General features: G+C 51.2%; 7 protein-coding genes across 7 annotated transcripts; 3 read left to right on the top strand and 4 right to left on the bottom strand.

Moving 5' to 3' along the window:
* Positions 1–398: 398 nt before the first annotated feature.
* Positions 399–2,253, bottom strand: PPTG_18236 (hypothetical protein). The gene is made up of 3 exons (XM_008916198.1): positions 1,444–2,253; positions 1,038–1,382; positions 399–970 (listed from the first exon to the last, which is right to left on the bottom strand). Exons 1-3 carry the CDS (start codon positions 2,104–2,106, stop codon positions 539–541), a joined length of 1,440 nt encoding a protein of 479 aa, XP_008914446.1. The 5' UTR covers positions 2,107–2,253; the 3' UTR covers positions 399–538.
* PPTG_18235 (hypothetical protein) lies at positions 2,226–3,964 on the bottom strand. The gene is made up of 3 exons (XM_008916197.1): positions 3,236–3,964; positions 2,820–3,164; positions 2,226–2,743 (listed from the first exon to the last, which is right to left on the bottom strand). The coding sequence occupies exons 1-3, from the start codon at positions 3,902–3,904 to the stop codon at positions 2,303–2,305; spliced, it is 1,455 nt and encodes a 484-aa protein (XP_008914445.1). The 5' UTR covers positions 3,905–3,964; the 3' UTR covers positions 2,226–2,302.
* On the bottom strand, positions 3,947–5,605 carry PPTG_18234 (hypothetical protein). The gene is made up of 3 exons (XM_008916196.1): positions 4,953–5,605; positions 4,508–4,852; positions 3,947–4,443 (listed from the first exon to the last, which is right to left on the bottom strand). Exons 1-3 carry the CDS (start codon positions 5,598–5,600, stop codon positions 4,021–4,023), a joined length of 1,416 nt encoding a protein of 471 aa, XP_008914444.1. The 5' UTR covers positions 5,601–5,605; the 3' UTR covers positions 3,947–4,020.
* Positions 5,606–5,727: 122 nt separating this feature from the next.
* PPTG_18233 (hypothetical protein) lies at positions 5,728–6,566 on the top strand. Its single transcript, XM_008916195.1, has one exon. The coding sequence runs from the start codon at positions 5,829–5,831 to the stop codon at positions 6,498–6,500; it is 672 nt and encodes a 223-aa protein (XP_008914443.1). The 5' UTR covers positions 5,728–5,828; the 3' UTR covers positions 6,501–6,566.
* A 386-nt stretch (positions 6,567–6,952) lies between these two features.
* PPTG_18232 (hypothetical protein) lies at positions 6,953–8,172 on the top strand. Its single transcript, XM_008916194.1, has 2 exons — positions 6,953–7,262; positions 7,318–8,172. Exons 1-2 carry the CDS (start codon positions 7,112–7,114, stop codon positions 7,914–7,916), a joined length of 750 nt encoding a protein of 249 aa, XP_008914442.1. The 5' UTR covers positions 6,953–7,111; the 3' UTR covers positions 7,917–8,172.
* A 161-nt stretch (positions 8,173–8,333) lies between these two features.
* Positions 8,334–10,600, top strand: PPTG_18231 (hypothetical protein). Its single transcript, XM_008916193.1, has one exon. It carries the CDS (start codon positions 8,413–8,415, stop codon positions 10,465–10,467), a length of 2,055 nt encoding a protein of 684 aa, XP_008914441.1. The 5' UTR covers positions 8,334–8,412; the 3' UTR covers positions 10,468–10,600.
* On the bottom strand, positions 10,506–12,336 carry PPTG_18230 (T-complex protein 1, delta subunit). Its single transcript, XM_008916192.1, has 2 exons — positions 12,167–12,336; positions 10,506–12,096 (listed from the first exon to the last, which is right to left on the bottom strand). The coding sequence occupies exons 1-2, from the start codon at positions 12,264–12,266 to the stop codon at positions 10,595–10,597; spliced, it is 1,602 nt and encodes a 533-aa protein (XP_008914440.1). The 5' UTR covers positions 12,267–12,336; the 3' UTR covers positions 10,506–10,594.
* Between the last annotated feature and the right edge of the window lie 435 nt (positions 12,337–12,771).

Raw genomic sequence — 12,771 nt, 5'->3', positions numbered from 1 at the left:
GCCAACAACAGCTCACGCGGCTAACGTTACCAGAGGTCTTCGGCAGGTAATTGGATATTTGCTCATCTACTCTACGCGTGCTAGGGACAGCTAGTGGCGGGTTAGTTTTCGTCTTTGAACTTAATTGATCTCAGTTCGCAATTCGCATTCTTCTGAACAAGCAACACTACAAAGGTGCTGGCTACAGGCGTACAATCGGAAAATATGCACTTATCTGCTGGGTCTAGAAACGCTTCAAGGTCGATGGATTAGATAATAGTGTATCTAGCCTATGAAATGCGAAATCTAGCAGCAGAGGGCACGATCGCGATGTTCTCGACGAAATGACCCGTGACCTGCTGCCAGGGAGGCGGGATTATTATGGGCAAAATGACTTGACGATTTGACCATCATTCTGAAATGTCCTCATTTTTGTGAACGGATGGTAAATCTGGCTTAAACTTTGTTTTTTTTGTTAAAGAGAAGGGTTTTGAGTTGTATTATGCACAAATCTGAGTGTTCAAGCCAAGTGAAAGCCAGCCAAGGCAAGCTTCCACAGTCACTGCAGTTGACGCTTCAAAGCTTGATCTACCAGCGCGTTCTCGATCCGCTCCTGATAGCATCGAAGGTTGCCTGCAGTATTTCCAATCAAAAATCTGGTCAACGCCCTAACATGAACAGGGTCGTACACCACGCCAGGCTCTTTGTCGATTGAGATCCGTGAGCAAAACTGCAGCAGCGACAAATCGTGGTCTGCGGTCGAAGCTGGAGCTCGCTTGGCGACGACATAGCTACGAAGATGATACGTCAATCCAGCAATTGCCTTGTGTTTGATCTCAATGGGTTTTCCTCGACAAACAAAGATGATAACATCCCGATCTGGCTCCACGTAGCGCCGCACGATCTGCTTCATCTCCATGTCTGCGCGAGAACTATTGGAGTAAACCTCCTTTGTGAAGTCTTCGATAATTGTGAAGGGCTGGTCTAGATTCTAAAACAACGTCAACAAGCAAGTGAGCAACTGATATTCCTCAAGCATTCCGATCAGTAAAACGTACCATCGCTGCCTTTTCGTACAATTCGCCGTTACCACAATGCTTATCAATCCCCTTGAAGTGGTCCCATGCGGCCTCCGTTGTGTCACTAAGCCCGAAAGGAAGAACTTTGTTCGCGAAGAATTCAACGTATTTACCGCCAACTCCTTCACGGATGTGCACGTCTTCAGTGGGGATATCCATAGTCGCAAGACCAGTTTCCTCCAGTACGGTGTCTAAACCGTGGTAGGTTTCTTCCAGAATTGGGAACAGCTCCTGGAACTCGGCCAAGTCGCCATGGTAGTCCAGCACTCGAGTAAACCGGTTCTCCTTGACACTCGGATCTTGAGATTCCGCACACTCAGCCATCTAAATACCACATAAACATGTTAGAACAAACTTTTTCAACTGTCCGATATAGAGAACGTACTCGCTTGCGTAGCAGTTTTGTCAAATCGATGGCCACCTTCCGCTGGTGCTCCACATTAAGTCTCAAGCGCGCATTCTCACGCTCCGAGTCTTCGCGTCGTCGCAATTGCCGATCTGCCACTCCCTTCCACGCACAAAGCACTTGTGACGACGGACGGGAACGACCATTTGATGTGGTAGCAAGCGTCGATTCTCCGTCACAAATCATTTTGTCCTGCGTCGGCTGCAGCGACTGCAATTCCTGCTGCAATTGCGTTACCTTCTCACGAAGGAATGCAAGCTCAAAGCGGAGCTCATTGCGTGCCCGGTTCGGGTTGGCTTGAGGTTTTCTTTTTCTAGTCGACTTCCGGGGTTTCGAGGCTTGCGTAGTGGTCGGAGCATCATTCGAGACGCCCATTGAGAACCGACCCGTCGAGTTGATCGGCGTCATGGCCGAAGTGTCAATGGTGCCGACAGACGACGTGGGGGAGCTCGACGACGAAGGAACGACGTCTGCAGGCGGAATTTGGTCTTCCAGCCGAAATGAAAACGAGCTCGACACGTCAGAAGTGACGGAGAGATTGGGGAGATCCATCGACGTGAAGGCGTCGCTCGCATATTCCTCCACGAAGCTCAGCGTCGCCTCGAACGCGCGCATATCATCGTCGCCCCCGACGAGCTCCATTCCAGTCGTTTTAGGCTAATGGTACAAGTGTCACTCGCTTGGCACTGAATTGTGGTTTGGGTTTCACATGCGGAATAAGCACCAGATTGAATACATAAACCATGCATTTTGGTGTAGACGTATCAGAAAGGAACGATCTGGAACAGGACTATTTCTTTTTACTCAAGTTACATGAATCTACAGTGAAGTTTCCTTTTTAGAAGCTCACGACAAGCTGTTTCCTCAAATTTTGATCGACCAGAGCGTTCTCGATTCTCTCCTGGTAGCATCGGATGTTGCCGACGGTGTTGCCGATCAAGAACCGGGTGAGTGCACGAATGTGGTTAGGATTGTAGCTCACGCCGGGCTCCTTATCGATGGAGATGCGTGAGCAGAACTGCAACAGCGAGAGGTCATGGCCAGGAACGGAGACTGGCGATTTCTTGGTGATGACGTAGCCTCGGAGGTGGTAAGTGAGTCCTGCGATCGCCTTGTTCTTGATCTCAATAGGCGACACTTTGGAAACGAATACAATGATGTCGCGATCTGGATCGACATAGCGTCGTACAATCTGCTTCAACTGCATGTCCGCCTTTGAGTTGTTAGAGAACATTTCCTTCGTAAAGTCCTCAAGAACTGTATAGGGCTGGTCGAGGTTCTGAGTTTACGGAGCAACAATCGTTAAAATGATGATGGCCAATACATAGCCTACAGGTCAAGCAAGGCTCACGTACCTTAGTGGCCTTCTCGTACAGTCCGCCGTTGCCCCAGTGTTTGTCTACTCCCTTGAAATGATCCCAAGCTGCCTCCGAAGTTTGTTGCAAGGGAAACGGCAGTGCCTTATTGGAGAAAAACTCGAGATATTTGCCGCCGACGCCTTCACGGATATGCACATCATGTGTCGGAATGTCCATCGTCGCAAGTCCATTGGCTTGAAGCACGTCGTCTGCTTCGAGGTAAGCGTCTTCCAGGTGCTGAAAGAGCTCTTGGAACTCTCCAGTATCCCCGCGGAAGTCAATCACGCGACTCAAGCGCCGTTCAGATACATAAGGGTCGCTGACATTCGCGCATTCCGTCATCTACACCAGCAAAACATTAAAAAAAAATATTTAAGATGGCGGAGCACCTCAGTTTTTAGACAAGCACGTACTCGTTTCCGCAATAACTCGCTCAAATCAACTGCCACCTTCCGCTGACGCTCTACAATGATTCTCAGTCTCGCATTTTCGCGCTCAGCGTCCTCTCTTCTCTGCCTCTGTCGTCCAGCTATCCCTTTCCAAGCACCAAGCACCTGCGGCGAGCTGGCGAGCTGCGTATTCGACACCGCATCGCCATTTTGCTTTGTTCTTCCGTCACGCAGTATCTTCACCTCTGTATTCAACTGTAATGAGCTCAGCTCCTGCTCCAACTGTGACACCTTCTCACGAAGATAAGCCAATTCGAATCGGAGCTCATTCCGAACGCGATTCGGATTCGCTTGCGGTTTTCTAGGTCGGTTCGACTTGCGCTGCTTGGACGGCTGAGGCTTCGGAGCCGACGATGTTCCTATCTGGAATCCAGCTGCAGTTGAGTTTGCAAGCTGCTCTGCCATTACCAGCGGCAGGGTCATTGACGTATTGGTGGTAGAGGCATTATCATCCTCTAATAATTCCGACGGGATGGCATCCGACAATCGGAACGCCAAAGAACTGGAGGCATCGGAGCTGTCGATGAGCGAAGGGAGGGAAGGCGGGTTCAGCGAGTCATTCGCGTACTCCTCCACAAAGTTAAGCGTGGCCTCAAAGGCGCGCATGGCATCCTCATCGTCCAAGAACGCCATGCTATAACTGTTCCGATATTCCGAACTGTGTGGTAATGGTTATGGTTTACGCAAAAGACTTGATTTGAGTATGTTCCGTCAAGGTTACGTCATGAATGTTATTGGGTTATAATGAGTCATTGTTGCAAGGCTTTATCAATTAGTGAGTTCTCAATTCGCTCTTGGTAGCAGCGGATGTTGCCCACAGTATTGCCGATGAGAAATCGGATAACTGTTCGGATATGCTCGCGATCGTATATTATTCCGGGCTGTTTGTCGATGGAGATGCGAGAGCAGAACTGCAACATCGTCAATTCATGTCCAGGCGAGGAAGCAGGAGACGGCTTCGTAACGACGTAACCTCGTAGATGGTACGTCATACCCTCGATCGCCTTGTGTCGGATCTCAGTGGGAGATACTCTTGACACGAACACTACTATCTCGCGCTCTGCCTCAATGTAGCGGCGCACAATCTGCTTGGCCTTCATATCAGCTCGAGAACTATTGGAGTATAGTTCTTTTGTGAAGTCTTCGAGGACTGTATAAGGCTGGTCAAGGTTCTGGAGGAGCACGCATTAGACATTATTGCGATTAACCACCAGAAAAAAAAAAGAATGTGTGTACCTTTGCTGCCTTCTCATAAATGCCGCCATTCCCGCAGTGTTTATCTGCACCTTTAAAATGGTCCCATGCAGCCTCTGCTGTTTCGTGAAGGCCAAACGGTACTACTTTGTTGGCAAAGAACTCGAGATATTTGCCATCAACGCCTTCACGGATATGAACATCATTGGTCGGTAGCTCCATCGTTGCTAGACCGTTGGCTGCCAGCACAGTGTCCACCTCACTATATGCAGCCTCAAGGTGTCCAAACAGCTCTCGAAACTCGCCAATATCGCCATGAAAGTCAAGTACACAACTAAGGCGGCGCTCTTCTGTGTGTGGGTCCTTAATTTGTGAGGACTCGGCAACCTATACAAAGTCAAACGAGCGCAGCAACATCGTCAAAAATTCTCCTTTGAACTTGCATTGTATCGCCCGTAAATTTGATGATAATTGTGTGTTCACGTACTCGTTTCCGCAGTAATTTGGCCAAATCAACCGCGATTTTTCTCTGCTTCTCCACAATAATCCTCAGTCGTGAGTTTTCGCGCTCTGCACCCTCACGACGCATTCGCTGACGTGCAGCTATCCCTTTCCACGCTTCATGTTCTTGTGTCAAGCCTCCATGAGGGACGATGATCACCGTTGGGGTCTGTCTTCGGACAGTTAGAGCGTCTGAATTCGCCTGTTGTTTTTTCTGCAGTGAGCTCAACTCCTGCTCCAGCTGTGCAGCCTTCTCTCGAAGGTATGCAGGCTCAAAGCGGAGCTCGTTCCGAACACGGTTCGGATTGGCTTGAGGTTTCCTTGGCTTAGTCGAGCTTCGCTTCTTACTCGTCGGTTGAGACTGTTTTGGACCAGTATGAGCTGCATGGTTGCATTGATCTACTCTCGGTAAAGGAGCCATGGCCAAAGTCTCAGCTAGCATGACAGTTGGGTCTGTGACTGGCTCGTAGAAATCGCAACGTGTTGCATCTGGAAAACGCGACGTCGACGACGAGAACATCGAAGGACTTGGGGATAGAGCTGGTATCTCGTTCGACGAGAAGGTCTCGGCAACGAATTCCTCCACGAAGCTCAGCGTCGCATCTAACCCATTCGCGTCCTGTTCGTCCGACATCAAGGTTACACAAGTAATTTCGCGTTTTTCACGAGCTGATGCATGTACCAGTTATTGGGTACCCGACATCCTGGGTTTACGCAAGAAATTTCGCGTTTTTGATCAACTGGTACATGTACCACCAAATCCTGGGCGGAAGCAACTTGCCCGGCAAGTGCTTTGGTACTTCTGATCCGAGTGAGAATGTACGGAAGGGGGCGGCTGTGAGGGCTGGATCATCCAGCCTGGATGTCAAGACCAGAATTGCGTGGTGAATTTCACCGTGAAACAGCCACCACTTTACAACTTGCTGCCAAGCTCCATTCTCCAAGTCAACCTTTGTTGAACATGAGCACGTTTCCAGTTCAGCGCAACCTCATCACATTTGCGGAAGAAGAGAAAGAGTCATGCACCCTCGTTAATGTCAAGGGTGACGCGACTTACTGCATCAAGGGGCCCGTGTGTGGTGCCAAGGTGGCTGGATCGGCAAAGCAAGTGTCGGGAGCTTGTCCAGCGGAGGGAGACGCCGCCGTCGAGCACTGCGTCGAGACATCTCGAAGCTACTCCACTGGATGCGTTGCACCGGTGGATGCCCAGTGCGTGATCACTCCTCTCGACCATTGGGAGTGCGTCTTTCCGAACATCACCAGTACCACTGCTCCTACGCAACCCCCGATAATCTCCAGCAACAAATTGGCTCTATCGGCATCGACTGAGTCAACAAGTACAACCTCCGAGTCTGAGAGTTTGGTGCAGGGTCCAAACACCGCCCTAAACATCGTTGTCGGTGTGTCCTGCTGCATCCTTGCTCTCGTGGGGCTCGTGTACGTCAAGAAGAGGCGTGACGCCAAGAAACGGGAGCTTAAGACACCAACCGACTACAGGCTTTCACCCAGCGACATATCCATCGTGCTGGTGTAATTTGGTGATAGTATTCATTTTTTAAAAATCAGTCAACCTAAACGTTGATAGCATTATGATTTACGCTCCTGTTTTCTGTCATTATCGTCATTGTAGTATTGTAAGTCAGTCCGCAATGCGCTATCGCTTTCGCGCCGGCGGATACATGTATTTGTGCAGGCAAAGCGCAGTGTACACGTAAAGCCATTTGGCGTTGCGATCTTCCTGAAGAAGTTTGGAGCCAACGCATGCTCCAAAATTCTTGTGGTCGTTCGATTGAAGGACTCACTGAGGTCGGATGGACGAGAGTCGCTTTTAAGCAAGTTGGTCGTGACGATCTCTCATTCGTATACTGCTGGTTGTATCTCACTTTGATTGGTCTATAACCTGCACACTACGCTCCCCTAGTCATGCTGCTCGTCCTGCCTGCACGATTTGCAAAGCGATTGCTGTACCATGTCACATACTGAGCGTCCTTCTCTAACCGCCGTTCATCCTCGAGCCTGATGCATTAAACGTCCTCGATTGGCGTCTTGTCGGCATGGAGTTATTCAGACTTTTACTTCGTGCTGAACACGCCTCCTAAGCGGGGTCTCTGTATCTCTACTCGCGCTTATTAGTCCGTCGTCACTATGGCTCCGCACCGCCAGCACCCGGCTCAGTTCCAACTGCAGCTCGACCACGTTAACGGCAGCGAGAACAAGCCACGCACCATTGCGCAACAACTGCCGCCCCTGTCGGACGGATGCTCTCGACTTTATCTATGCCGACACGGCCAGACAGGTGAGCCACTGAAGACCATTGTGCCGTATCGAAATCTGTACTAAACGTACCGTAGACTACAACATGCAGCGCAAGCTTCAAGGTCGCGGCGTCAATATGCCCCTGAACGCTGAGGGAGTGGAGCAGGCAAAATACCTGGCTAAAGCCATGAAGGACGTGCCTCTGAGCGCCATTTACAGCAGCTCCTTGAAGCGTGCATTCCAGACAGCAGACACGGTAGCACAGCTCCACCCGAAGATTGAGGTGCAGCCGTTCCAAGAGGTAGAGGAGATGAACTTCGGCAAGCTCGAAGGCCACCCGATGGAGGTGCACGAAGAAGAGATCCACACTATGTTCAAGCGGTGGAAACAGGGCGAATACAACGCTTCTTGGCCTGGTGGTGAGAGTCCGATGGATGTGGTGCACCGTGGCGTCAAGAAGATCACTGAAGTTGTAAGCAACACGCCGCCCAAAGAGCAGGTTCTCATGGTCACGCACGGTCGCTTCAATAAGATTGTGCTGGCTCAGATGCTGCATGGCGAGCTGACGCACATGACGGAGATTGATCAGAACAACACATGTGTCAACGTCATCGACTTCGACCACGCCACACAGACATACCACGCGATGGCGCTCAACAACATCAACCACTTACCCGGCCCACCGTCGGTGTAAATTGCGAGCTAGTGTTGTAGATAAAGAACCCCACGAGGACCGAGGCGTGGTTGTATTATAAAGTATCCACCGATATGAACAGAGAACCCTTTTACTACGTTGTGTTGAAGTTACAACTATAGTACTAAGCACTTGATAGCAATTCTATCGACTGCATGAAGTAGGAACAGACGATACTTTTAGTGGCTTTATGAGCATTCGTTTCCAGCAGTTCGCGTTCTTATCGGCCTTTGTGGCTTTGAGACTGCAGTACCAGTAGTAGCAGCAGATGATGTTTGTGTTTATTCAGCTTCAAACCGACCAACGTAACGAGGGGTTACTCTTCAACCAGTTGGAGATTGCGGATAGCATCTCAACAAAGCTATGCCGCGTTCAAGTAATCGATCGGTCAGGTATTTCATGCGACGGGAATCTGATAAATCCTCACTTGCAATTCAACCGTCTCGATCCGAAGTCGACGGTACCAACAGTTCAAACCTTCAACTACTGCGTTACCATGCGTTGGTTTGGTCTCGCTTTGTGGACGTGTGCATCGCTTGCAACCAACTCTATCGCCCATGCTCAAACCTTCGACGTCATTGTGGTGGGCAGCGGTCCTGGTGGCCTTGTTGCTGCAGAGTACCTATCTCGCGATCCCAACGTGTCAGTGTTGATCCTCGAAGCTGGCCCAAAATCTATGGCAGCAACGGGAGGAACCGATGCCCCTGAATACGCCAAAGACAGCGGGCTCACCAAGTTCGACATTCCTGCCGAGTACGACCTCATCATGTACAACCCGGAGAACGAACAATACCGCGTTGACTGGATCACGGACGCCTACATGTGGCTCGGCAAGACTGTCGGTGGATGTTCGTCCATCAACTCTGTCACCTACTTCCGTCCACCTGATGCCTACACGAACCAGTCTCAATGGCCATTCCCAGCGTCCCAGATGAATGCCAAGATGGACGAGAACGAGAAGATGCATGGCCACACTGATGTGCCTTCCCCCGATGGAAAATGGTACTCTCAAGAGGGTTACTCCATCGTGTCGAAAGGTTTGTTATCACTCGGTTACGTCGAGACAAGACTCAATGATCCGGTAGCACGGAACAACAAGCACAAGACGTTCGGCCACACTCCATTCACAATAAAAGATGGCAAGCGTGACTCCCCTGCTGCAGCGTTTTGGGGACCCATGAGTACTCGAGGCAACGTTCAACTCCTAACCGAAGCCAAAGTCGACTACTTAATCCGTGACAAGGATGGTAAAGCCACTGGAGTTGTGTACAACGGTGGATCCCAGGTCTTCCTAAGTGCTCGAGGTGCTGTTTTAATGGCGGCAGGCGCTCTAAGCACGCCAAAGGTATTGATTCAAAGCGGTGTGGGCTCGAACACGCAGCTGGATCTCCTCGAACGTATTGGCGGCTACACTGGCGTCTCGCAGGATGCAGGACGCGTAGCAAACCCTAATGTAGGACGCAACTTGTTCGACGCCAACCTCATGTACGTCTCGTTCTCGCACCCAGACATGAAGGCGTTTGTCTTTGACAATCGACCTGCTGAGGCCATCAACCAGTACATGAACAAGAGCCACACTGGACCGTGGGCAGGTGCGGGACCCACGCTCATCAGCTTCGAAAGCTATGAAGTGCAAGGCCGCATGTACGAATTCCAGTCCAACGTCCACACTCACGGGTTCGGTGGGCTTCACCAACAAGAGAACGCTTTCACCATAGCCATGTACGTCATCAACCCCGAGTCACGCGCTCATTCCGGCTTCGACAGCAACGGCGACTGGCGAGCGTTTAACGATGGAGACGCCTATGTCGGCACATCTCGCGACCTGGCAGCGATGCAGTCGTACGTCCAGAAAATGGTGCAGATGATGGAGGACAACGGAGCGACTTTTATCTCGAAAACCGGGTCGGATCCGGCAGCCGTGGCTGACTTTGTAGCATCCACGGGCAGCTACATCTCGTACTTCTTCGGTGGCACTTGCTACGCCTCGAGTGATGCTAGTGACGTGGAACGTTGCGCTGACGAGAAGCTGCGGGTCATCGGCTTGAGCAATGTGTTCGTAGCCGACGCTAGCGCCATGAAGGACAGTACAGTCAACCCATACGGCTTCATCATGTACATCGGTCGTGAAGCTGGTGATCAGGTCAAGGCGTACCTCGACTCTGATATAGTTCTAAACACTTGCTCGGCTCTGGAAAATAACGTGGACTTCCAGGGCGACGACATCGGGTCAGCATATAGTTCTATAGCCGCCGGATGTTGCTCGATCTGCTCCAACTGGAACGGCTGCGTCGCGTTCACTTGGACAGACTACAACAGAGGTACTTGCTGGCTCAAGAGCGGTAAGGGAGCCGTCAAAACCAGTAGCGGGGCGGTGTCTGGAGTTCTCAAATCTGCCACGAGTTGCTCTGCACTTGACGATAACGTCGCGGAACCTCACGGTGTCACATTGACTGCAAAACTTCCGACAAGTGCTGCTCAGTGTGCAAAACTACAGGAGGATGCAACGCCTTCACGTGGAAAGATCAGGATGGAGGCACCTGCTGGCTGAAAGGAGACAAGGAGAGCGAAGTGTAAGCACACAAATAATTGCCAATCACAATAGTACCTGTTAAGAAAAAAGTGTCTTGGTAATGAGCCCCTGTAAAGCAGCGTATGCGATCAGCTATTGTACCTATTTACCGGACCATCACGATGTCGTCAATCTTGAGGATCATGCGCACGCACTCGGTGGCCAGCGAGATCTCGCTCGTGTTGACCAGCAGCGGCTGCAGTACGTTGAGCTCATACATATCACTAATAGCTCCCTTGCGCACATTGATGCCCATGCTCGTGTGTCCCTGCGCATGCTTAGCACGTAGTTCCGTGACGATGCCAATCGGGTGCAGACCAGCGTTCTCAGCCAGTGTGTAGGGCACAATCTCCATAGCGTCAGCGAACGACTGCAGACAGTAACTGGCCGTGCCTTCCAGCGATCGCCCGTACGCCGCCAGCTTCTGTGCCACCTGAATCTCAGGAGCTCCGCCACCGCAGATCAGGAACCGCTTCTTAACCAGCGAGCGCACTACACACAGAGCGTCGTGCAGCGAGCGATCAGCTTCCTCCAGCACGAGTTTGTTGGAGCCACGTACGAGGATCGACACGGTCTTGCCCGGGTTCACGATCTCCGTGATCTTGACGACCTTGTGGCCGCCCACAGTCTCCTCCTGCACCAATCCGGCCGTTCCCAGCTTCTCCGGGGTCAAGTACTCAATGTTTGCCACTGGCAGACAGCCCAACGTCGTGGCAATGTGCTCAATGTCGTTCCGTTCAATGTCCGTGATGACACGGATGCCCATCTTGGCCAAAAAGTGCAGCGACAAGTCGTTGGTGGCGTCCCGCAGGATGCTCTTCTGGATCAACAGCACATTGGCGCCAGACTTCTTCACCTTCTTGCACAAGTTGAGAATGTACTTGCGTTCCTCACGTAGAATACGGTCCATGGCCGCATAGTCGTTGATCACCACGTTGCTCTCCATATCAGCCTTCGGGGCTGAGAGGCAGAACTGGATTAGCGCAATCTTAGCGTTCTCGATGGTCGTGGGGGCCGTAGCAGCCGCTGTTTTGTCGAATCCCTTACTGAAAACAAGTCCTTCCACCAGCTCCGAGTCGTCGATGGTGCCGCCCAGCTGCTTTACCACACGCACGGTGTTCAGGTCCACGTTAGTGGCGGTGGCAATGTCGATGACCTTCAGCACAGCGTCAACGGCGATGGGGGACAGGCGGTCCGCGTACTCGGAGATGACTTTAGAGGACAGTGAAGTGTTCACACAGTTGATGAGCTCCTCACGGTTAGAGAGCTCCACGGGCTTGGCCATTTCGGTGAGGATCTCCTCGGCTTTAACAGCAGCAACACCAAAAGCCTCCGAGATGTTGGTGGGGTGAATGCCCTTAAGCAGTAGGTCCTCACAGGCGCTGAGTAGAGCGCCGGCGATGACACAGACGCTGGTGGTGCCGTCTCCGGCCTCGATATCCTGCGACTTGGACAGATCCACCAGCATCTTGGCTGTGGGGTGGTATACCTGCATCTGGCTGAGGATTGTGGCGCCGTCGTTGGAGATGATCACTTCTCCGTTGCCTTGCTGGATCATCTTGTCCATGCCGCGAGGTCCCAGACTCGTGCGGATCGCGTTAGCGATGGCTGGAGTTCGATAGAAATAGCGTTAGAAATAGAGTTTAGCGTTAAGGAAATGGCAACTGAGGAAACGCACCTTTCGCAGCGATGATGTTGGACATGCGCACGTCCTTCTCCTTCTGCTTGCCACGCAGGGTCTCGCCCGTGGGGCGCGCAATCGTTGCGGGGGCAGCCATGCTTAATCGGATCGGAGGCTGCGCACTTGGCTGGGAGGAATCTTTGGCTGAGCAGCGCGTCCACACAGCTCGCACACCATTAATGATGTGGACTACATCAAAGATGGAGAGAAATTTTAGCCAATGGTAACAGGAAGACTGCATGATGCCTTTCCCATTCTCCGTTTTCCTTTCTAGAGCCCTATCATCAGTCTTGTTTAAAAGGATAAAACTGCAAGACACATTGCATTTAGCGATTTGGTATCAGAATTTTTTATTGGTGACACTTATTAATCAGTAACGTCAGACTGCACCACATTGGCAAAATTTCAATGTGTTTAGCCGTTCTTATGTACCCTTTGTACTGAGGCACGATCTTCACTCCCCGAAGACCACGTGCCTCCGAAGACATTGTCCGGCATCGATCGAATTGGGATGTTATTTGGTGTTTGAAAACGATATTTTTGGTCATTTTTAGCACACAAAAACTAATTGTAAGATTATACTGGGAATACCTCAGAATGAG

Source organism: Phytophthora parasitica (assembly GCF_000247585.1).
Source record: "Phytophthora parasitica INRA-310 unplaced genomic scaffold supercont2.80, whole genome shotgun sequence".
Lineage (NCBI taxonomy): Eukaryota > Oomycota > Peronosporomycetes > Peronosporales > Peronosporaceae > Phytophthora > Phytophthora nicotianae.
This window is presented reverse-complemented; position numbering and strand designations above follow the sequence as displayed.

Excerpts from the sequence above, each read along its gene's own strand:
- PPTG_18232 (XM_008916194.1), top strand. The coding sequence starts at position 7,112 with ATGGCTCCGCACCGCCAGCACCCGGCTCAGTTCCAACTGCAGCTCGAC. Across the intron at positions 7,263-7,317 it reads ATGCCGACACGGCCAGACAG|ACTACAACATGCAGCGCAAG; the intron begins GTGAGCCACTGA and ends AACGTACCGTAG.
- PPTG_18233 (XM_008916195.1), top strand. The coding sequence starts at position 5,829 with ATGTCAAGACCAGAATTGCGTGGTGAATTTCACCGTGAAACAGCCACC.
- PPTG_18234 (XM_008916196.1), bottom strand. The coding sequence starts at position 5,600 with ATGTCGGACGAACAGGACGCGAATGGGTTAGATGCGACGCTGAGCTTC. Across the intron at positions 4,853-4,952 it reads CCAAATTACTGCGGAAACGA|GTTGCCGAGTCCTCACAAAT; the intron begins GTACGTGAACAC and ends GACTTTGTATAG. Across the intron at positions 4,444-4,507 it reads TTTATGAGAAGGCAGCAAAG|AACCTTGACCAGCCTTATAC; the intron begins GTACACACATTC and ends GTGCTCCTCCAG.
- PPTG_18236 (XM_008916198.1), bottom strand. The coding sequence starts at position 2,106 with ATGGAGCTCGTCGGGGGCGACGATGATATGCGCGCGTTCGAGGCGACG. Across the intron at positions 1,383-1,443 it reads CAAAACTGCTACGCAAGCGA|ATGGCTGAGTGTGCGGAATC; the intron begins GTACGTTCTCTA and ends TGTGGTATTTAG. Across the intron at positions 971-1,037 it reads TGTACGAAAAGGCAGCGATG|AATCTAGACCAGCCCTTCAC; the intron begins GTACGTTTTACT and ends ACGTTGTTTTAG.
- PPTG_18230 (XM_008916192.1), bottom strand. The coding sequence starts at position 12,266 with ATGGCTGCCCCCGCAACGATTGCGCGCCCCACGGGCGAGACCCTGCGT. Across the intron at positions 12,097-12,166 it reads CAACATCATCGCTGCGAAAG|CCATCGCTAACGCGATCCGC; the intron begins GTGCGTTTCCTC and ends ATCGAACTCCAG.
- PPTG_18235 (XM_008916197.1), bottom strand. The coding sequence starts at position 3,904 with ATGGCGTTCTTGGACGATGAGGATGCCATGCGCGCCTTTGAGGCCACG. Across the intron at positions 3,165-3,235 it reads GCGAGTTATTGCGGAAACGA|ATGACGGAATGCGCGAATGT; the intron begins GTACGTGCTTGT and ends TTGCTGGTGTAG. Across the intron at positions 2,744-2,819 it reads TGTACGAGAAGGCCACTAAG|AACCTCGACCAGCCCTATAC; the intron begins GTACGTGAGCCT and ends CCGTAAACTCAG.
- PPTG_18231 (XM_008916193.1), top strand. The coding sequence starts at position 8,413 with ATGCGTTGGTTTGGTCTCGCTTTGTGGACGTGTGCATCGCTTGCAACC.